This window comes from Tachypleus tridentatus, chromosome 8 (assembly GCF_004210375.1).
Source record: "Tachypleus tridentatus isolate NWPU-2018 chromosome 8, ASM421037v1, whole genome shotgun sequence".
Classification (NCBI taxonomy): domain Eukaryota; kingdom Metazoa; phylum Arthropoda; class Merostomata; order Xiphosura; family Limulidae; genus Tachypleus; species Tachypleus tridentatus.
Window position 1 is genome coordinate 89,800,390 of NC_134832.1, and position 22,724 is coordinate 89,823,113.

Here is a 22,724-nt window from a genome sequence, read left to right on the forward strand (position 1 = left end):
TCAAGAATATACAAGCTAGGGTATAACAAAATACATTTCCTTTGGTATTTGATTCCAGTCCAATAATTACCGAGCATTATCATCACCAGATGGCTTATACTAGTTACTGAAACAGTAAACTTAAGCCTAATCATATGAAAATTCCCCTATACACGTGTACAGCACGCTTTGAAAATACATTGCGAATTTTTCTGGTTTTCTTTTTAATTACTAAAACATTATTTTGTTTTAGAAATAATGATGCATTTAAAATTATTACGTTTACAAGTTATATGATTTACAAGTCTTAAAAAACAAATACTAAATACACTGCATTTTTATCTTTACAGAAGAATAGTATATTTTTTACACCCTATTCTTTTTTTGCTAATTTCCTATTTGACCAAAATATATTTTCTTGAAAGAAACAAAAAGACCAGATTATCACACAAAATAGCTCCAACTATATATCCGTAGATACAAAAATATTAGATGCACTATGACTTCTTTCCATAAAATCTATTGTGCAAAACTCTAGGTAAGTGTATTTACATGAAATTACAATACAGTATTTGACGTAAAACCTGAAAACTAAACAATGAAATTTACACAGTATATAATTTGTTCGAATGAAAACAGTCACAACCTTTTTTTTGTAAGAATTTCATGCGAAGTAAGTATCAAGTGTTACATTCTGATCTGTAAGGGTTCAGGTTATTTGATTTCACACTGTAAGCAAGTTCGAAAAATTAAACCAACAGCTTCCATAAATCTGAGTGATGTTGTTTGTACTAAGAGGCTTCAGTTTCAGTTGTATAATTTTAAAAAAAATGTAACTGAACTGTTGAAACAACTTTGAACAATACATATTACAGAAATGGACTTCTGGAAACATTAATATCATAAATTATGACATTTCCGATTCTTTTAAAAAACCCGACAAAAAAAAATAGATCAACATTCTACATTAAATACATTTCCTTTTCTTCATGATAACCAGTTCAATCATTATTTTTGTTAAAAGTACAATGACTTTTTTCCACATTAAATAGTCAGGATTACAAGCTCCTGATCCAAACTTTATATTGCTTGATATCAGATCTTGAGGTTCTGAACGGCATATTGTGAGTAGATTCTTTTGAAGGGATGATCTTATTCAACTGTCTGCTCAGTTAGAACAGTTTTTTGTTTTGTTTTACAAACTGGAATGTGCTCTGTCTCTGTTTATTTCAACTTTAAAGTGTAACCCACTAGGCAAGTTTTCACCATTATCATTTTTCACAGCTGCTGAATTCATCTGATACACATCTGAGACATTAGCTTTATTACATTTGTTTTTCTCTAAACTACATGATGAATTATTTTCAACTCGGATAGCTGCTACACACTGGGAGAAACTGTCCGAGTTGAAAGGCCTTCTTACTTGGTTACAGACTCTATCTGTAACTGAGTCATGGGATGTACGCCTGAAGGGTATACAAATATTCTCAGCTCTTGTCACAAAAGGCTCAGTTGTGAAAACTTTAGAAATATGTTTTGGTGTGGAGTTTGCTATTGCAAGTTTACTCATGTGAGAAGTAACGGGAAAAGGAGAAGAAACATCTCGAGAATTAGCATGAAGTGGAAATGAAAGAACTGCTGAAGAAGTCTGTTCAGAAACAGACTTTCGGCTTGCCCTTCCTTCAGCAGGTTTTGGATGCGAGTCGTCAGGAGAGACAGGCTGCCACGATAATAGAGGTCCTGACTCTACATTTTTTAGGTTTCATAACAGGCTTCCTGCGAGAAGTAATGTGGTTCAGGGTGGTCAAAGAGAATCCTTTCTGTACTGGAAAGCTCTGAGTTGTCTGTGAACTGCCAGGTTGATGAGTCAAAAGAAAAGCCAATGGAGATGGTGAACGATCTGGTGAAGTTGAAGGAAGTGAGGATGAAGAACGAGTTAAGGCAAGAGGAGACAGAGGAATGTGACCCACAGATTTTCGACGGGGTGAACAGAATGTCTGAGTCAACTTGTGTTTTAAGCCATGTAGAGAGCTAGGCCTAGGGCAGTGAGAGGAATGAGAAGAAAAACCTGGAGAATTTGGTGCACTTGAGCTAAGATAACTACTTTCTGGAGAATTAATCCCAAGTGAATGACTTCTGTCAAAAGCTGAACAAAGCCGATTACTTAGAGGGGTCCTAGTTACTTTACATGTTGGAGATATCAGAGCATTTTCAGCTACAGTACCTTGGCGTATAGGCTGAAAACTCCAACTCTGACTAGTCAATGTAGGAGAAATAAGTGCCAATTGATGAAAGTCAGTACCTGCTTTTTTACTGTTCAACCGTCGAAGAAGTGAAGTTTTCCTTTTCCTTTCAGACAGACTGTCCTTCTTTACCTGCCCAATACGTCTTCGAGCAGTTGGTCTTATCATTTTAATGAAGGAAGGATGTCGTTTCTTTCTTCCGCTTTGGATGGTGGTGTTTTCTAAGGGTGTAGTTCGAATGTTAAGACAATCTCCACTAGCCAAGATGAGATGGAGGACCTGAGGATGAAGTAGTCCTTTCACAGGTTTACCATTAAGATGTGTTATCAAGTCTCCTGGTTGAAGTCCTGCTTCAAATGCAGGACTGTTGTTGTCAACAGCCTAGACAAAAAGATGTTTTATAAACTTAATATATATTTATCTTGAGCAATTACTGGGAAGTAAGGAAAGGGAAAATTCTTATTCTATTCAGAATAAATTAAGATTAATCATTTTCATCAACTGCAATAAAAACTTAAAAAAATCATATACACTACAATAAAATATTATATATAATAAATATATCATGTAATGTCATTGAACTATATGGAAACCATATATATTTACAATCACTCCTCAGTAGAAGGTAATAATATCATACAACATATGTATATATAAATACACATACATACACCACAAAATGTTGAAAAAGTTACATATATATGTAAAAACTGTTGGCTTGAGATGAGAAAATTTTTTATATAGAGGAGCAAACAATGTTTCAACCTTCTTCGGTCATCGTCAGGTTCACAAAGAAAGAAAGAAAGAACTGGCCGATAGCTGACCACATGTTTGAAAAGGGTTTAGTAATCGCGTGTAAGAATGTAGAGGGCGTGCTTAGATGTTTGATTATATTTATTAATATAGGTATAAAGGTATTCCTTTGTATTGGTTTATTTTGGGCTTGAGTTGTTGTATAAGTAAGGATTCTTTAATTTTGCATTTGTTTATGTTTGTTTCTTTATTTAGTATTTGAGTGTTTTCTATGGCTATGCTGTGTTTATTTGATTTGTTTTGTTTGTTATTGTTATAAAGTTTAAATCTGTGTAATCAATGCAGTTAACATATCATGTTATCTCTACTAATTTTTCAAGCAAACAATACATGAAAGAATGTAACAGTAACTCCGGATGCTTTCTTTAATAGTAGAACGTACCTCTCAAAATTTGAGATATATTTCCTAAATTTCTTGGACATAATTTGTAAGCACAGGATGCTAGAGCTTGTCTTTTATCAAACAAAACATGCTAAGGTTAAGTAAACCTGATGCTGACCAAAAGATGTCACCACACTGGTTAACTGAGTGAAGAAAATCACATGTTAATACTGTAGCAATTATGTGAACCTTGGTGATCATATGCTTGCTACAATCAGCAAATTAAACATGAAGAATATTTTATTATAGTTCTGCATGAAAAGGAAACAAACAAATATAGCATGATTTAAACTAAACTTCTGTTTTAATATACTGAGATGAATTAAGGTTACCAACAAAAAGAATTTAAAGTTTCAATGGACAAAAATATTATTTGTGCAAAATAACAGTTTCAAGTAATGTAATTTCTATAGATACAAACTAGAGGGACATTTGATAAAGTACATACCTCTGTCATGCAGTGTTGGTTATATACAGCCCTAACAAAGTAGGAAAATGTGTCCACAGGGTCAACGATATGAAAGGTCAGGGACCATTTTCAGCAGGACAATGACGAATAATGTTCATCTTATGCTCACCAAGTTATATCAAAGTATAATAATTTTTGACTAAGTTATAAAGCAAAATTGTCTTCAAAATCTGTGCATATTATAACAAATAAGGATTTTTTTTTTATTTTAATGACCCTGCCAAGACCTTGACCTTCCAAAAACTAAACACTTCTAACTGAGCCACAGTCCAAATGCATATTAATTTTCATTCAAATCCATTCAGCCATTTTAGAGAAAACTTGTTGGCAAACACAAATACATACACACAGGGGTAAAAGCACAACCTATGTCACCTTTGGTGGCAGAGGTAATAACTCTAAACAGACACTGTTTTTTACAGTCATGCATAAATGTTTAGTTTGTTGTTGAGCATAAAGCTACACAAGAGGCTATCTGTGTCACACTTGGCACTGGTATTGAAACCAAGCTTTTAGAGTTAAAAGCTTTCAGAATTTATCACTGAGCCACTGGGAAAAGCACATAAACATTCAGAAACAGTCTGAAATAAATGCTGAAATAATAAAATGCTATAAAATGAAAGTAAACTACTAATAATTCATGGGATCAGATCACTATCAGTAAGTAAGTTCCATGAATTAAGGATTTGCAAAGAACTGTTTGAAAAATAACGTTTTTATAATCAATAAAGAAACTAGGTGCATATATTTTCCATTATATTTTTCACAAACTTACAGATACAAGATGCTGTACAGTGTAAGTATCCGTATCTCCAAAATAAACTCTGATTGCTCTTGCCGTGAAGCCAAACCCATGCGGTCCTCTCCTGATGATGACAGGAGGTTTGAGTTGGTTATTTATGGTGCTTGTGTCTTTACTGGAAGAAGCATCTTGTGAACTGGTACTGGATCCCTCAAAAGATGCAAGTACATCAGCTACATAAAAAATTTCATATATTAGATCAGGAACCCTGTTTACACATTTCATAATGTTGTACAATTTTTAAAACAACCATTACACTCAGAACCTGCAGAGTTCATAAGTTCTAAATAGTATTTAACTCTTTCACTGTCATGGACACATGTACGTACAACCACAGCTATGGGCCGTTTTCTAACCTTGAAAGTGCGATTTTAATGACACACAGGCTTTTTGTAACCCCTCCCCAATAGAGTCATGCCTTTGAAACTTCCCAATGTTTTAACAGTTTTATATTTCAGAAAATAAAATATTAACACATTTATCGTTTTTTGTTGGTTTGTTAGTTTGGTGTTTTATGGTGCAGAGTAACTAGGCTGTCTATGCCAAATATTTGGTAAAAAAGTTAAAATTAAAGTAAAATTATTAAAATTCATAAAAAAGTTATCAGGGTAAAACAAAACAGAGTTTAATTTTTGAATTAAAAATTTAAATAGCAGTAAATCCAATATTTATATCGAGTTTACAGGAGTAAGAGAAAACCTTCAGTAATGGAAGTTGTAAAGGACTTTCTGTAGCATAATTTTAATTATTGCAACTCGCCTGGATGACTAACGGGTAAGTTCAAACATCGGTGTTAGTCACCTGAAATTGGCCTTTCCAGACCTGGTTTTGAGTTACTTGATGTCACAGCAGTTTTCTAATTTCAAATCGAACTTGTTGTACTTTACTTCTTAAAAAGGATTCACATTGAAAAAAGGTCGAAAACAGGTAGAAAGAACAAACAGTGATGGTACGACCCAAGGAAGCACTGATGGCTACGGCCTCCAAGGTTGTGTCGAGCAAAAAAGACAAGATGGACACATGCTGATCAACCAACAGTGCCATCCTTCCATACACTCATCCATCACACAGTCTGTCATTTCTGAACACAGAAATGTGCCGAAAGGTGATTTTATCAGCAGGTTTCAGAAAAGTTTCCTGTAAGAAAAAACATACAGGATGGTAGAAAGCAACCAGTGCTTTGATGTCATCCAGTTTAGAATGTAAACCTCGACAGTTCCATTGTATCAAGGTGGCCATTTTTATTTATGTATAGACAAATTGGGTGGAGAGCCCTTATGTTTTCAACCACGTCTTTATTCTTTATTCAAGAGAGGTCTGTTGACCTCTGTGGTTCCTGCCCTGGAACAGTTCAGTAGGTCTTCATTGTTGGAAGAGGATACCAGCAACTGAGGACACGAACAAATGATCATTTTGAGTCTTGAGGCAGGAGAAGAAGTACCTGAGGAAATGTCCTTACCTGGAACAAAAGGAAGTGAATCTTGGGGTTTGCTGGAATGAATGTTAGTGGCTGAGATTGGTGCTGATGTTTTTTTAGCCATGGGGGTCAAATGACCCTTCATATGGTGTGAAAATGATTCTTTTGGAGGCACAGAGAGATCAGTCTGCACTCCTACTGTGGTAGTGGAAGGAAGTGCAGCAGCATATGTCCGAGATGAAATGGTGGACAGCAATTTTCAAGCCTCAGGGTAAGTAATGTTTTGAATTGTTTTCCAACTATGCACCTCTTTTTCTTCCAATCACTTAGGGTAAGAATGAAAGTAGGATGGGTGAGAGCCATTGCAATTAAAGGAATGAGAGTCCATTTCACACTCATAAGCACTGTGGTCCTAGGCACCACAACAAGCACATGTCAAGGAACAACAATATGATGTCTTCAAGTGACCAAACTGCTGACACTGGAAACATCTGAGAGGGTTTGGAATTAAGGTTATGATCTTTCAGTTTACCTCTTCTTGGATTTAAACATCCATCCACATGTTTGCCATGTGTGGTGATTCATGAAGGGAGGAGATGATTTTAGTGGTTAAGGGGGTCTTACCCTAACACAACGCTTTGGCCTTGAATTCCTGTAGACAGGGCAGCATTGGGGTGGCTCCCCTAGGGCCAATCTTTGCAAATAAGATAACCTGCCTTGATGTTGACAGGTGGACATGGTGATGTAAATGTTAAAATGAGGACACTGGTCGGCATCATAGTTCTATCTCTGCGAATGGAGATATGCCCCATTGCAGAAAATCATGAGGTGGAGAAACTAACGAGAATCTCCAAATCGAGGATGTTCTTCAAATCCTCTCAAGAATAACTCCTTGTGATGAAATCAAATTAGCATGAGGCATAACCTCAATAGCTATATCCCCAATCACTTTTGAATCTAAGAGGAGTTCACTGTGTTTAGAGGTGGATGTTTCTACCAATATGTTATCAAAGCAAAGCTTTTCACTGGCTTTGGAGAGGCAGCAAGTCCTTTTAGTCTCTTCTGAATAAAAAAAAAGAGAAACATTTGCCTTAAAGGTTTGTCTGCAAGAGAATGTAATATAAGTAAATGAGGAACATGTGTTACAGGTGTTGAAGATTACTGCTCGGAATCTTCAAGATATGGTTCTTTTCCTAAGGATTATTTTTTTTCACTATTTTATTTAAGTTCTTATTTGGCAGATCCATAATAAAAAAAAAATGTTTCAGTACTCACTGACCCCACCCATCATGAAGCCCTGTGAGGGAATGCATTACAATTTGAAACAAGGACACTGCAGCAATGCCAGGGTTTTGTGAGCACTACACCCAAACACTAATGTCAGATATAATGTCCACAACATCTCTTGAGAACATCCTACACTGGTACTTGGTTGACCTTAGCCCAAGTGGACCAGCCAATTGGCCCTAGGGAAGCCACCCCAATGCTGCCCGTCTACAAGAATTCAAGGCCAAAGTGGTGTGTTAGGGTTGGACCCCCTTAACCACTAAGATCCTCTCCTCCCCTTCATGGGTCACCACGCATGGCAAACATGTGAATGGATGTTTAAATCCAAGGAGAGGTAAACTGAAAAATCATAACCTTTTCTGGGAGTTCCTCTCACCACATACAAGAATCCACACCCAGGGGAAAGGGGATCTTTTTTATTTCTGTTTTGTATATCTAAAAATAAACCTAAAACTGGCAGATATTTCTTATAAATGCATAAATGAGATAAAGAACTCAAACTATAAACATATTGCATCATTATTCTTCTTATCATTTAACTGAAACTTGTATGTATGCAACATTTCTATAATAAAGATTTTCATCAATTTCCTAAAAAACTTCAAAATTACAATCTACATAGTTAAGTTTTCTCTCTTAGAACAAGAGTAAATTGTATCAAATACTACTTTTACCCAACAGAGTTTCCAGCAACTATGCTACTTCTTGTACGAGACCTGTAACATGTGTGGACTGTACTATTACAAATGTGATACAATTTTCCTAAATAAATCAATAATTGGTAACATTTAACTCAAAAGATGTACAAAATGATACTTAGAAGTCTACTATCAAATTTTATATCAGATATTTACTAAATTTGACATTTTTCAAACCTACAGATATCTTTAAAATGTTAGTTAAAATTTCATGTTTGCATGGAATTGAACTTTCAGTATATTTTTTTTGTTAATTTTTGGATACTTCATGAATATTTTATTCCAAAAAACTATGTTCAAAGTTCTGAACATAGAATACATAAAATATACAGTAAAACAAAAATTATTACAAATAACTTACAGATATAATTACAAGATTTGTACTTGGAGTTCTGGTATTTTTAACAGAAATGTCTGAATACATTTGATTGGATTTTGTTCAGTATGCTATCATTCACACCAGGAATGTCTATATATTATGTGTATGTTATTTCTTTTATAGCCACATGCCACACGTGGGCAAAAGAAAAAACACAACAAATTATTCTCACCAATTTTGGTGAAACTAAAATAAGGTGTGCTTCATTATGATACTAATATGTTTAATGGAGGCTTTTAAATACATTCCAAGTTGCTGGTGAGAAGCTCCAACATCTCTTTACTTCAGCATTTCAAATCATTTGAAGAGCACAAAAATTTTATAGTCACAACTTTAGGAAGTTGCCAGACTGTTGTTCCATGTCATGCTAACTAATTCATTTTGTTTCTTTCTGTATAACACAGGGTTAAAAACTGATAACTTGCCAGAAAGAATATCATTCTAAGCAAGTAATAAATACATTAAAGTAGTAGATAAATGAAAATAGAAAAGAATACAGTTTGAGAGATCGTAAATGTGGAAACTGGGTGCAGTGATATTAAGTAGCATATTGTTCGAGAGACTTAAAATACCAAGTGAAGTGAAAATATTCGAAACATGAAAATAATGATTAAAGTTAAATTTCAAAAATTACTTTGACAACAGTGTGAGCATGCATATATTAACTTCAGTTTTTCTTGTTTTCATGAAGTTTGATTTTATGATGTACCGTATTTTTCGGTGTATAAGACGTGCCCCTATTTTGAAGACTATCTTCAGGGGAAAAAAATATTTTTCACAGTTATCATTTACTTATTTGTTCATCATCAGCCTAATCTTTTATTATTCTTTAGAATACTTCAAAAGTAGTGTCTATAAAAAATGAAATATGGTTGTTTCATACATTTACATCAAAACATTGTTCATTCATTATGAAAACTTTCAAAATCTTTTTTTTTGCATCACTGAAAACAAGTTCTGAAGTTCACTCTCATTTGTCCTCAAACGATATCATCTTTGGTGCCATGAAGGCAACCACTCACATTACATTTTTAATACCTTTATTACAGTTTCCACACTTTGGGAAATCAAAAAAAGGTTTGGTACTTTTAAATATTAGGGAAACCAAATAACTGCTTATTCACCATAGGGAGGAATAAAATTTTTACCCTTGGTGTATAAGATGCAGGGGGTTTGAGATCCCTTTTCTTGGAAACAAAGTGTGTCTTATACACAAAAAAATATGGCATTTGTGTTGCTGCTGGTTAACAATTATGTAGCATCTTTTAAGTTTTTCTTTGAATTGTGAAAGTCAGTGAAATGACTAAATATTACTGTTTGACGACCTGAACGTTAATAAGTTAAATTTCTCATAACCTTCTGCTTGTATACACAAGTTAATTGCTCACCGTTAATAGTAAGACAAATCAAGAAATCACTGGACTGACAAAAAGTAATGTAGAAAATTAGTTTTTGTAACTGTAAAGTATTATTCAAGTTAAAAATAACGATAAACATCCTTTTATTTTTATTTTTCTCAGTGTAGCAGTTATTCATATCAACTAATATTCTGGTGAACATTACAATACCAGTTGGAATAATCAACGACAACCCAGAAGCTGAAGTTGACTTGATGATTGGATGAGTTTTTTGTTGAGACCCACAGGGAGACAACGGTGTTGAAGAAATTGGTATTTTGGCAGAAAGAGTAAGTGGAGAAACTAATTTTCTAGGCCTGACAGCCCTTTTCTGTTGTTTTTTATCTGCATCTTCATTCACTGTTGACAATTCTTTGTAATGTGGAGGTGTTGCCACTAAAGGTCTGTTGCCCTCCATGCTGATTGAGAAGTGTGGAAGAAACTCTTTCATATCTGCCTGCTGGTGTGTCTGAACATTGGGTGAAAGTTCTTCCAAATCTGTTTGAGAGGACTCCAGAACATTCTGTGTTCCTGGATGGATTCTAGTATAGACATTATTCAGTTTATATATAATTCCTATAGATTTTCTTGCCATATCAAAATAAAATATATGCCACAAACATAAGCTATGCTTTATAAAAAAAGGTAACTCATCAATCTTATTTTAATTATTTTTATTTTCATGGATGGATATTAAGATAAAGAAATAATCAGATGAGATCTTTTTTAGCAAATCTCAAGCTATGTCATCAAACAATGCAGAATACAACATGATACAGTGTCCTCATACTTGAGAATGGTTGCTCAGTTGATTGAAACATTGTACCTATTCCAAAAACAATCTTACTTATTGCAAAAGTTGTAACTTGCAATAAAATAATACTTATAATCAGCACGTGTGCTTAAGATGAAAACTATTAGAAAGTAACTTAGTTTTAATACAAAATGCCAAAATAAGAGGGTATATTTAAGGAGGGAGGAACATTATAGAACACCGTGACTTTTATCAGAATGAGTGGAGCAACTTACAACCACTTCTCACTATTATACAGCAGTGGTGAACAAATCATAAAAACTGTAAAAGTACTGAACTCTTCTGTTATGTTTTAATAGATAGAGCCAGTTCAGAGAATTAAATCCAGAAGGCACGTTAATTAACTGTGGAAAGTTAAAAGTACTACTTACGAATCTTGAATTAAAACAGATTTTTTTTTAATTTCAGGTGTCTTGCACAGATTACTTCCTTGGGAACTGGAACTGTCAGAATGATCTGAAGGACAGGAATTTAAACTATCCGAGGAGTGTTGAGTTGATTCTGTTTTCAAAACCTGAAAGAAACAATTACAATAACATGAAGAAAAGAAATATTATACATTAGAAATGAATGATTTAGCTAATAAGTAATCACACCATGAAGAAGTAGCTTTGAATGAAAATGATAAAGACAGTTTTAAGCATATGATGATGAGAAGTATTTTTTCTAACTAATAAAATAACATGAAGTCTTCTTTATATTTTTTCTAAGTTCTCAAGACATTTGGTATAATTTTTAAGAGTTTCTGGTTATTCTGATAAATTTTTTATTTGATAGTTTTAAGTATTATTTTATTACAATTCACAGCTTTCACAGTAAGGTTGTTTTTTAGAAAATGTACATTTTGAGCTATAAATTGTAATGTTATTTTTTGTTTCAGTTCCAAACTCAGATTAAACAAAACGTTAATTACAATTCTGATAGAATGAACTGTATTTACACATCTATATATGAACTTGCATTTTTTCAAAGGCGACAAAAATCCATAATAAATGGTAATAAAACAGTACATTAGTCTTGTGTAACAAGCAGAAATAACTCCAAATATCTAAAGTGTTCTGAATTATCTAACCTTTATAAAGTTCTCTTCTTCTAATTCCTTCTCAACACGAGAATAAACCTTACGGTAACGGGGAGAGCAGGATGAAAAATTGCTAAATATAAAGCTTTCATCAGCATTTTCCAGTGACTCAGAGCCTTCAACATCGTGACGGTATCGATCAGATCTTGCTAAAATGAGACAGAATGAACAATTTTACCAAGGATATATCAAAATTTACAATAAAAAAACATTTATAATTATTTGTTAAAAACATGCCCTAATGAAATATTTCCAAATTTTTAAAGATGCAAATTCCATCAAACATTGCATATTAAAATAAGACATTTTCATTTGCACAACAAAGATACTCTGCTGAAGGTTCACCCCAAGTTTCAATCCATGTCACGCAGTAGTTCTTGTTTCAAGCTATACAAAAAACATAGAAAATGTTCATTTTAAATAACGAATCTGGGCGCTTTAGGTTTAAATGCTTGTATCCATGCACCATACCACACCCTTTATGTGATGATATGCTTCACTTACTACTACTTCTCAGTTATAATTTAAGATCCAGTTGTCCATTTTTAGTAAGGCAACACCAGAGCTCATTTTGAGATTTTGAGAACTACAAAATTGGCCAATTTTGATTTTCAAACATGCAACACACAGTAGGACCATTTGACACTAATTAGAGCTGGGCTATGCTAATTTGTCTTCACACAGTTAACTCCTCATATGGTTTATATTGCATGCTGTGATTGATTCTGTTGAGCAGTCATAATTGGACTGAGGTTCCATGTACGTTATATAAACAGTATAAAAATCCATGTTCCTACAATCTAACCAGAGTTTTGTGAGGAAGACAGGAATTAACTGCACATCAATACATGAATAGGTCTTTGGTATCATGGGTAACTGAAGAGCCCTTACAGAAAAAAAGGTATTTTTTTCCATAACTTTTGATGTTGGTCATTTTTTTTTTTCTTATCATTGGAAACAAACCCTCTTTCATTCCTGATGAAGAAAGGAAAATAGTTGTAAAACCCTAGATTTTCAGATGAGTCTTTTCATCTCACTTGTCACAACAACCAAAACAAAACACTTCTTACTGTCAAAATAACTCGTGTCTTCTTCATCTTCCAGCTGAGGAATAAACTCAGCTTTCTGACGTAGCAGAGATTCCCAATTCAGAGATGCAAAGAATGCATGATCTTTCACTTCATGCGGGCGCCACCAGTCCCGAGTCGATCAAATGGATTCGGCCTCAAAAGTAGAGTGATCAATTTTTTGCATCTTCAGCCACAAGCCAATCATTTTCATTAGGCCACTCAATTTCATCTAAAAAGAAAAATATTATGATTTATTTCAAACCTCATTCTCTACACTATTTAAAACACTTCAACTATTTTAAATTATTGTACTTAGACTCTCTCTATACTATAACAAAAGCAATCTAGTCTTTTCTTTGAAAATCAAAATGGTATGCACATTAACATCTTATACAATAGTCATGTGGGCTTCAGAGTTGTACTTTCCTTCACATCTGCTTTCAACACCAAAGCAACCCAGAAAACAGATGTGAAAGAAGCTTCAGAGAAAAATGGCATCAAAAGAAAAATGTTGTATGCATAATTTTGTGTACTGACCTATTTTTCAGAAAACAAAATCAATAATCACTAACTGCTGTTTGGGTCCATATATTGAATAACTATGTTTTTGTTTTTACAACACTCAGTGTAAAGAACAGACCAGAAAATGGGTGTGATCATTTATTATGTAAAACATAACACATACAACCCTGTAAATAACACTGTCATAGAACCACAAGCAGTTTGGTGTACATAAATATCATAGAAAACTATGTTCAAAACACCAATGGATGTCCAATGCCCATCAGTAGTTCTAGGGTTAAAAAGCTTCAGTGTATTTTGCAAAACAATTTGAATTTATATATATAAACAAGAAGCTGCAGCAATGAATACACTTTGTACATATAACACTGACGTACAGCCAATTAGCAGAACTATATACCGACACACACACATTTTATGACAACATATGATGTGGATATTACAGTAATTATCAATTTTTGTCACATTATCAGATCATTATTACCAACTTCCATGTATGTTATGGTTATTACAATAATAAATCTTGTTAAACTTTATAAACAAACTATAAAATTACCTTACCTTTTGTTTTACCTTGCATTTTATTTGTTTTGAAATTAAGCACAAAGCTACACAATGGATTATCTGTGCTCTGCCTACCATGGGTATCAAAACCTGGTTTCTAATGTCGTAAGTCTGCAGACATACTGCTGTGCCACTCGGGAGCTTTTCTTTGAGTGGGAAAGTAGGGATTTGCACTAACCGACTAAAGAGCTCATTGATAAATCAGTTAGCAAATATCACTCATCGCCCAGCTCTGGATTACAGTGTATTTGTTATTTGTACATCATAACCAGTGCTAACATAAATTAATAAATTAGGATGATTCTCACGTTATCACCGTATATTACCTAAATATATATATTCTGCGTGTATATTTATTTGGGGTATCTAAACAAGATAAGTGCCTTGTTTGGTTTTGATGTGCAAACAAACTGTTTATATTTCACCATGAAATTAGGCCTACATTGTTTATTTGTTTTGTTCTTCCAAGAAGCACTTGTGCAGCGAAGTAGCAAATAAAAACATAGATCTGACCTCTGTGGCATCTTTTCTTCACTGAACGTCAAAGGTAGATACTAAATTGCATTAAACTTTACTAACATCACGTACAGGTATGTGGCAATTTAGAACTGCACATTAAAGTATGTTTCCTACCATGAGAAAACAGAGAAACATATGGTTATGATATCTATGAGACAAAGGACATACATGATTAAAAATACATAATATACAACACAGGAGGAAGGAGAATAACAAGAATATAAATATGTCTCTACCACAAATATTACAGAAACTTATGGTTACAACACAAATGTTTAAATAATTATTTCTATGCTTCTCTATATTTTCTACAACTACAGTGTTTCAGCAGTAAGGGTTATAAAACCGAAATTTTAATCTTTACTATTTGACTAATGCGAGTTCAACCAAAATACCCCAACTTTATTAAACATTGACTGTTTTCAGTTACATTCCCAGACCCTACTGTATGAATAATATGTTCAACTGAAGTTTCTTTGAGTTCATGATTTGTGAATCCCATATTATCTTATTACCAAAGAGCATTAACAACATAAGTATTATTTTATTAACAAAATTAAGTCTCAATTTATAATTTTCACCAGGGCATTATTATTATTTCTTAAATGAACATTCATAAATACAAACTTAAACCAACAATTATAAGGGTAGTTACCATAAAACCCCAGAATAACACTGGCACTTCAGGTTGAGCTTTTAAACTAGTGTAGCTACAGTATGCAAACCTGTAATAGTTATACATGTATACTTGCATACACAGATATATTCATTATTATGGTATTAAATATTACATATACACAAGTACCATTAATAACGTGGGCAAAAGTTCTTCTGAGTATCTCCAAAGAAGGGAACACAGCCAATAAGAAATTCATATAAAATAATTCCCATGGACCACCAATCAACAGGTTTACCTGTTAAATAAAGAAAGAAATGGGAGTTAGATATTAAAGATATTTTTTAATAAAACCCATCATGCAGGCTCTGTACGATACAATCTTTAAACTACATGTATTAGAGAACAGACACAGAAAGTACAATAACTAACCCATTAATACTCAGAAAGTTTTAACAGCTAGGTTAATAAATCACCCCTCATCAGTTTTAAATAGAGGAAAGGGGGACAAGTGAAAGATCTTTTTTTCTTGTTAGAATGGAAGATATCCATATAAACAAATATGTTTACTAGAAAGTGTAGTTAATGATTTATCTGAAAATTATCTATCTTTAAAGTGGGTATATGTAAATGTAAATATACGTTTACTTTAAGAGGAGAAAATTATAAAATGTACACTTGCAAACATTAGGATGTATCTTATACCTATGAAATGTTGCATTATCAAACTCAGAAGTTGTGGTAAAAAAGTTTAAAATTCAATAGTGATTTCTTTTCTAAATCTTTCTCCCTCCTTCTCGTAGAAAAAAAACAAAATTAGAATTAAGGTGAAGTATAGAAATAAAAACAGATTGTTTTTCTTGTAACTGGTCAAAAAAGAAACAAAACTACAATTTTGAAAACATTTTGCATGTGTAGAAAGTTATTGGAAAAAAAGAATACAAATTAGGATAAATAAATACTTAATTTTAAAGAAGAACACTGAATGATCATAAATATCTCACAGTAAGAATGAAGAACAAATAATTTTGTTTCTTCCTTATGCTTGTGATTATCTTATTTTAAATCTAAGGTAAGTATAATCAACTTCCACACTATTTATTGATGTATTCTCATTTCTATTAAAGAATAAAAAGAAAGCACATATTTATAATACAACAAACTTCATCTAGAAAATCTTAAGTATTGTAACAAATTTTCTGATACATGAATAAATATTTTGTAAATTATAAGTCCAACAACATACAAGGTGGTCTTCTCAGTTGAGAAACATGCACCACTTACCATAACCCTGCAAAAAATTACTTCTGGTGCTATGTACTCTGGAGTTCCATAAACTTGTTTGTCATTAAATTGTTTAGTTTCCCGATCCAAGTATCCTTCGTGCATGTTGGTAGCCACTGTAAGGAAAACACAGCTAAATGTTGAAGCATTTTACTACATTCCTATGCTCTAACAGAATCCATAGTCAGCTAGTCCTATTGGCTGGCCATCACTCTCAATTAAGGTCTTTTCATATTTCAGAAACTTAAATTTATTTTTGTAGCATGTTGAAAGATAAACCCCATTAAATTCATTTGTGAACAATTTGGTTGAATTGCAGAAAGTTAAAAATAAATCAACTGAGCTCTGAAACCTTCATAAGCTTGTGTTCTAATGTAGATAAATTCCTCACACTACATTTGGCTCAAGTAAAGTGAGTATCCAAGGCACTAAAGAAATAATGTCCTATTTTAATAGTGTTAACAGGCACTAAAAACAATGTTCTATTGTAACAGTGTTAACAGGACTAAATAAATGTTCTATTGTAACAGTGTTAACAGGACTAAAGAAATGTTCTATTGTAACAGTGTTAATAGGCACTAAAAACGATGTTCTATTGTAACAGTGTTAACAGGCACTAAAGAAAAATGTTCTATTGTAACAGTGTTAACAGGCACTAAAGAAATGTTCTATTGTTAACCATGTTAATTTGTTGCACAAAATTAATGAAAACTTGGAAACAAATGTATGAATACTTCCAAACTGGTATCAGTCCATATTAATTCTTTTTGGAACCTACTACCTCCATAAAGTAATGCCACTCCTCCTCCATAAAAGATGTATTTACTTATATGCAGATTATCAAAATGTCTACCAACATATACAGCAGTAAAGTAGAAGTATCATGAATATTTGTTTATGGTGAATATGAAGACCAGTGTTTGGTGTCACTCAACCATTTGTTTGAACACCAATTCCACGTGTGTCTTAATAATAATAATAATAATAAAATAAAAAATATGCAGAGACATACAGTGTAAACAGACACTAATTACTTTCCCAATAAGTTTTATTATAGTTTAAATTTCACAAATCTTAAGGTACTTACAGTTCATTAAGCCAATCTTTGATAATCCAAAATCTGTCAGTTTAATGTGTCCCATTGCTGTAATAAGGAGACTGAAAAAACAACATATATTTTACACACATATATTAGAAAATATAGCTAAAAAGCAAAATGCTGGATAGTTCCTGCTATATTCTAACTGGATCCAATTATGATGCAGATGATTAGATGAACTATTTATAATTTTCTGAATTAAAACACTTCTAAACAAATTATTATTATAATATAATAAATTTATCCATGCTGGTTGACTTGAAATTAATTCTCAGATCATTTTAATTTAAGAAACAAACATAGAAAGATATACATTGATGGCCAAAATCTTAAGGCCAATGAACATAAAGAAAAACTATGCATTTTGCATTGTTAGACTCAACCACTCATTTGAGTAGAGCTTCAAAAGATGGCAATAAGAAAAGGGAAAATAAAAATTAAAAACGTTTTTTAGCATTTAATAGGGAAAATGTGAACACTATAAAATTAGCCGAAATACTAGCTGGTCAAAAGTTTAAGACCATACTGAAATGAAGCGTTAATTGGTAAACACGTAACAAAATTTAGTCATTTGTGTTCAAGCATTAGCGTTGTCAACATCAACCACTGACATCTCCTGTGTTACATTGGATAAAAACATGGCAAAGGCTAAAATGTTGACAGAATTTGAACGTTGCAGAATTGTCGAGCTGCAAAAGCAAGGTCTCTCTCAACGTGTCATCACTAGTGTGATTGGGCGTAGTAAAACTGCTGTTGCAAATTTCTTAAAAGACCCTGAGGAATACAAAATGAGAATTTCAAGTGGTACATCCAAGAAAATTTTGCCGACGTTGAGCAGGAAGATCGACAGGTTGTCCGGAAGACAGAAGCTGATCGTCGAATCAGGTTAAGGCCCCACGGATGCAGAATGCAGCTCAAGAACAATAAGACAGCATCTATGAGAGAAAGGCTTTAAAACTGTAAACGTCTTCAAAGGCCACGCTTCCTTCCACACCATGAAACAGCTCGGTTAGACTTTGCTGAGAAGCACCAAACATGAGACACAGAAAAGTGGAAGATGGTGTTGTTCTCTGATGAGAGAAAATTTAACCTGGATGGTCCTGATGGCTTCCAACATTACTGGCACGATAAGGATATCCTACCGAGACATTTTCTACACGACACGACATCATGATCTGGGGTGCTTTCTCAGGAGGTTTCATCATGATCTGGGGTGCTTTCTCCTTCCATGGAACAATGGAGCTTCAGGTTATACAGGGGCATCAAACAGCATCTAGCTACATTGGCATGTTGGAGAAAGCATCCTTATTGACTGAAGTGCAACTCACTACTAAGACCTCTTGTTGGGCATTTCCTACCCTGTTTAGGACTTCTTTTTGGTATGGTCTTAAACTTTTGACCAGCTAGTATTAAGGCTAATTTCATAGTGTACACATTTTCTCTATTAAATGTAAAAAAAGTTTATTTTCCTTTTCTTATTGTCATCTTTTGAAGCTCTACTCAAATAAGTGGTTAAGTCAAACAATACAAAATGTATATTTTTCTTCATGTTCATTGGCCTTAAGATTTTGGCCAGCAGTGTATGTAAGTTGCATGTATACAGAGAAAACTTTCATATAACCACCAATTAACAGCAACTGTTATATTGTTTCAATACTTTTGTACAAGCACTACAATGACAAACACAAAATATAAAAGAAATTTAAAGAGAATAGAAAATTAACCTCTCCAAAGAAAAAACAAAACAAGAAAAGGAGTTCTCACTTCTAAATTTATTTGTGTTATCCATGAAGTAATGTGTTAGCTTTAAATTTTAAAATCTGTGAAAATATTCAGGTACTACCACAAAATAAACTTTTCTACTTACACCTGAAACCTTATTTTGCACGTTGAAAATGACCCCAACATAGTTTAAAACTGTTTGAGCAAAATAGTCAAACGTAACATTCCCAAGTTTACTATTAATAGAGCTCCTCTTCTATAACACTCAAAAATAAAATGAAATTATAAATGTTGTTAATCATAATGCATTTCTATGTTACAAATGTTTATGCTAATATCTTAATATCTTCTGAACACACAGCTTAGGTTTCAGGTATTGGTAAGTTCACTCTTAACAATCTGACTTTCAGAAAGGAGAGATAAGCTAGAAGTTAATGTACATTCAAACTTAAACCAGTTATTACTCCATATTTTCTAATAATTTAAACATTTAGCTTACAGTTAGACAATCATATTAAGAGAAAACATACTCACTTGTCTGGTTTCAGGTCTCTGTGAACAACTCCATAGCTATGCAAGTACTCTACAGCCAACACAGTTTCAGCAAAATAAAATCTCGCCATATCAACAGGTAATGGTCCCATGTTTTTCAGTAATGTAGCACAGTCTCCACCTTCTACGTACTCCATAACCATACACAAATGTTTCTACATAGGAACAAAAATTCTATGTCAGAAAAAAAAATCACAGATGCTTGAAATAAAATCATTTAATTATTCAATATATTAAATTTATTCAAAATTTTTTTAAAGACACGCACACTAGGTCATGACGCAAAAAATTTAAGTTAAAATATCATTTGATTACATCTGGTGTAGGACCAAGAATTATTTAAATATAAATACTTCTGTCAAGAGTCATCCCAACTTATAAAGCAATGTTTTAGAGAATATAAAACCAATAACAACACTTTGTTTCATAAGCATTCTTAAATACAATGTACAATCATTATCACTAAAATTTATTAGGAAAATAAACTTAATCACATTTTGATAAATATGTTTCACTACTTGAAAATATAAAATAAAAGCTAAGAGTTAGGATACGATACAACTAAGTATTTAATGTGTAAAAATTACATCAAACATGACCTTTAAAGTTATTACAAAACGACCACTATGGGCTTATATAGAAATGTAGTAACTAAAACAAGGAAGACAAAACATTTGAATAATATAAACTCTCATTAATTTTAATTTTAAAATGTTGCAAAAAACTAAATACTGCATGACTTTTGACTACATTTTTCAAAATAATTAAAAACACTCAACTATTTTTTTCACAATAATTACACAAAATGTTGCCTTAATTTTTCACAAATCATTCACGATAATTATGTGACTGCTTCTTGCCCCTTATTTACTATAACATTTTTCAATGTTTCTTCACCTACTGTGTACAAAATGTATTACAGAAATGTTCCTTAATTAAGAAAGCCACTATGTTCCTTTTGCCCCAGATACCAACTGAATTGGTTCATTCAACAAGGATATCATATGCAATTTTTCTTGGAAAGACTCCTGTAAAGTGGAACATACTATATAAAAATAAACTCAATGTTGCAAAAAAAACACATATGTCCAAAAATTCTTAATATAAAACAATACAAAACTTGTGACTTGAGCACTTTCAAAAAGCTGTTTTAAAGCATTTGGATTATAAGGTTTCTATAATTTTACCTGTCTATCTATAAGTGAAATTTATTGTATTTTGTCCACTAACCCCTAACATCCAATTTGACAAATCTCCACCAAGCTCAGGGTGGTGATTCTTAGGTATCCAGAAGGAACATAAAGGGGTCAAAACTCTGTCTGTCCATCTGTCACACTGATAAATTTTGGTGTAAAATAATTAAATTAGACTTGAGGTTAGGCTGGTAGAAATGATGATAAGTAAAATAATTGAATTGGGTATACTCACGATTCATACCTGGTACAGCTGGCAATAGAAATTATAATAACTGGCTGAAATTTTCTTGGTTGTCATGGAAACACACTGATGCAATATCATCAAATTTTGTCCAATTCAAACCCTTGACTACAGTTATAATAACCCACATGGTTTAATTGCAGTACATTTCAATTTTGAAAATACCCAAGTTAAAGCTATGCTAACAAAGCTAAAACCAGGAAGACAGTCCAAATAGAAAACCTGAAATCTCCTATATACATAAAAGCAAAATTGTACATTTGCCCACAAATTCATATCATTTGACTGATCTCCACTAAACTTGGCATGATGACTCCTACAGACCCCAGAAGTAACATGGAATGGCCAAAATTTCCAGGGATGGTGGTGGACCCCATCTTATTTTCAACAAACTACCAAATCAGTTCAACTTGATATAGTGATACAGGATAACATGAGGAAGATCATTGGGGGTTGGAACCCCCATCTAATCTACATAAACATCAATATGTGTGTGTGTGTGTCTGTTCCTTGTACACTTCCACATTTCTTGATCAATCAGCACCAAATTTTAATATGTGATAACAAGGGTATATAATTTCATATCTAATTTCAGAAAACTACCAAATCCTTACAACATGACATAGTGATACAGGCTGACACAAGGAAAGTTATAATGGTTGTTGGACCCCATCTAATATATACTCATAAAGTAAAATTGTATGTTTGTTTGTCTGCTAACACCCAGCACAAGATTTGACCAATTGTTACCAAACTTGGCATGGTGACTCTTACAGTACCAAGAAGTAACACGAAGGGGTCAGTATTCCCACCAAGATCTCAGCAAAAGCACACATTTGATTTTTCCAAACAACTTGCAACATGTAACCTATTTCTGTATTTTCCTATAATACTGTAACACTCCTTCCCATTCCTTTCCTTTAAATGGTAGGAAATTCTACTGTAAAAGAATCTTGAAAGTTCATGAAACTTTATTGTAACAGAACGATTTTTCTAGGTTAATTTTGCTAATGATCAAATATATTTCTCTTTTTCAATGTGAGGCTCACTTTACTGTGGTGTTTTCAGGTTTATGTTTAATGTTTAAAATATAATCACAGTCAAGGAATGCACATCCATAGAGCTTCCACCCCTAAAGTGTAGGTATAAAACATACCAAAAAGGATTCTTTATATAATGCAATATAAAGTTACTAGTAAATATGTAGAGAAAAAAGAAATGAGTCAATATTTTACTGTGCAGTGTCTATCAGCAAGTGTAGTCTAGTTTTTATCCTCAGTTTTTTAAGGTTTATATTAATATCTATCATTCGAATAAGAAATTATTATTTATGCTTAAACACAAAATGGGTAAGACAAATCATTCCAACTTCATCTACATGTACCATTGCTCTTGGTTTTAAAAGATTGGTAGAAGGTACTTTGCTGCAGTCTTGGAGTAATTTGGTATTTGGCAGAATTGCTGATTAGTGTTTTAAATTTCGGTGGTATTCTGTTAATGACCATGAAGTATAAAATTATTGTAATATCAAAAATTACTTTGTTTTGGGAATAAAAGAGACTTTGGCCATTAAAAAAC

The 22,724-nt window shown here is 32.9% G+C and overlaps 1 protein-coding gene and 1 pseudogene across 2 annotated transcripts in view; one reads left to right on the top strand and one right to left on the bottom strand.

Annotated features, from left to right (window-relative positions):
- Window positions 1–879: 879 nt before the first annotated feature.
- LOC143223956 (microtubule-associated serine/threonine-protein kinase 2-like) lies at window positions 880–21,523 on the bottom strand (annotated as a pseudogene). The gene is made up of 11 exons (XR_013013184.1): window positions 21,467–21,523; window positions 19,692–19,864; window positions 17,424–17,494; window positions 16,337–16,452; window positions 15,242–15,350; window positions 12,832–13,060; window positions 11,753–11,910; window positions 11,052–11,194; window positions 10,038–10,408; window positions 4,662–4,861; window positions 880–2,603 (listed from the first exon to the last, which is right to left on the bottom strand). The product of XR_013013184.1 is annotated as a microtubule-associated serine/threonine-protein kinase 2-like (transcript).
- A 56-nt stretch (window positions 21,524–21,579) lies between these two features.
- The window catches only part of LOC143223957 (uncharacterized), an 8,719-nt gene continuing 7,574 nt past the window's right edge, over window positions 21,580–22,724 (top strand). The window contains exon 1 of the mRNA XM_076452427.1: window positions 21,580–21,598. Within this exon, the coding sequence (XP_076308542.1) occupies window positions 21,580–21,598 (19 nt within the window). The remainder of the gene's footprint in view (window positions 21,599–22,724) is intronic.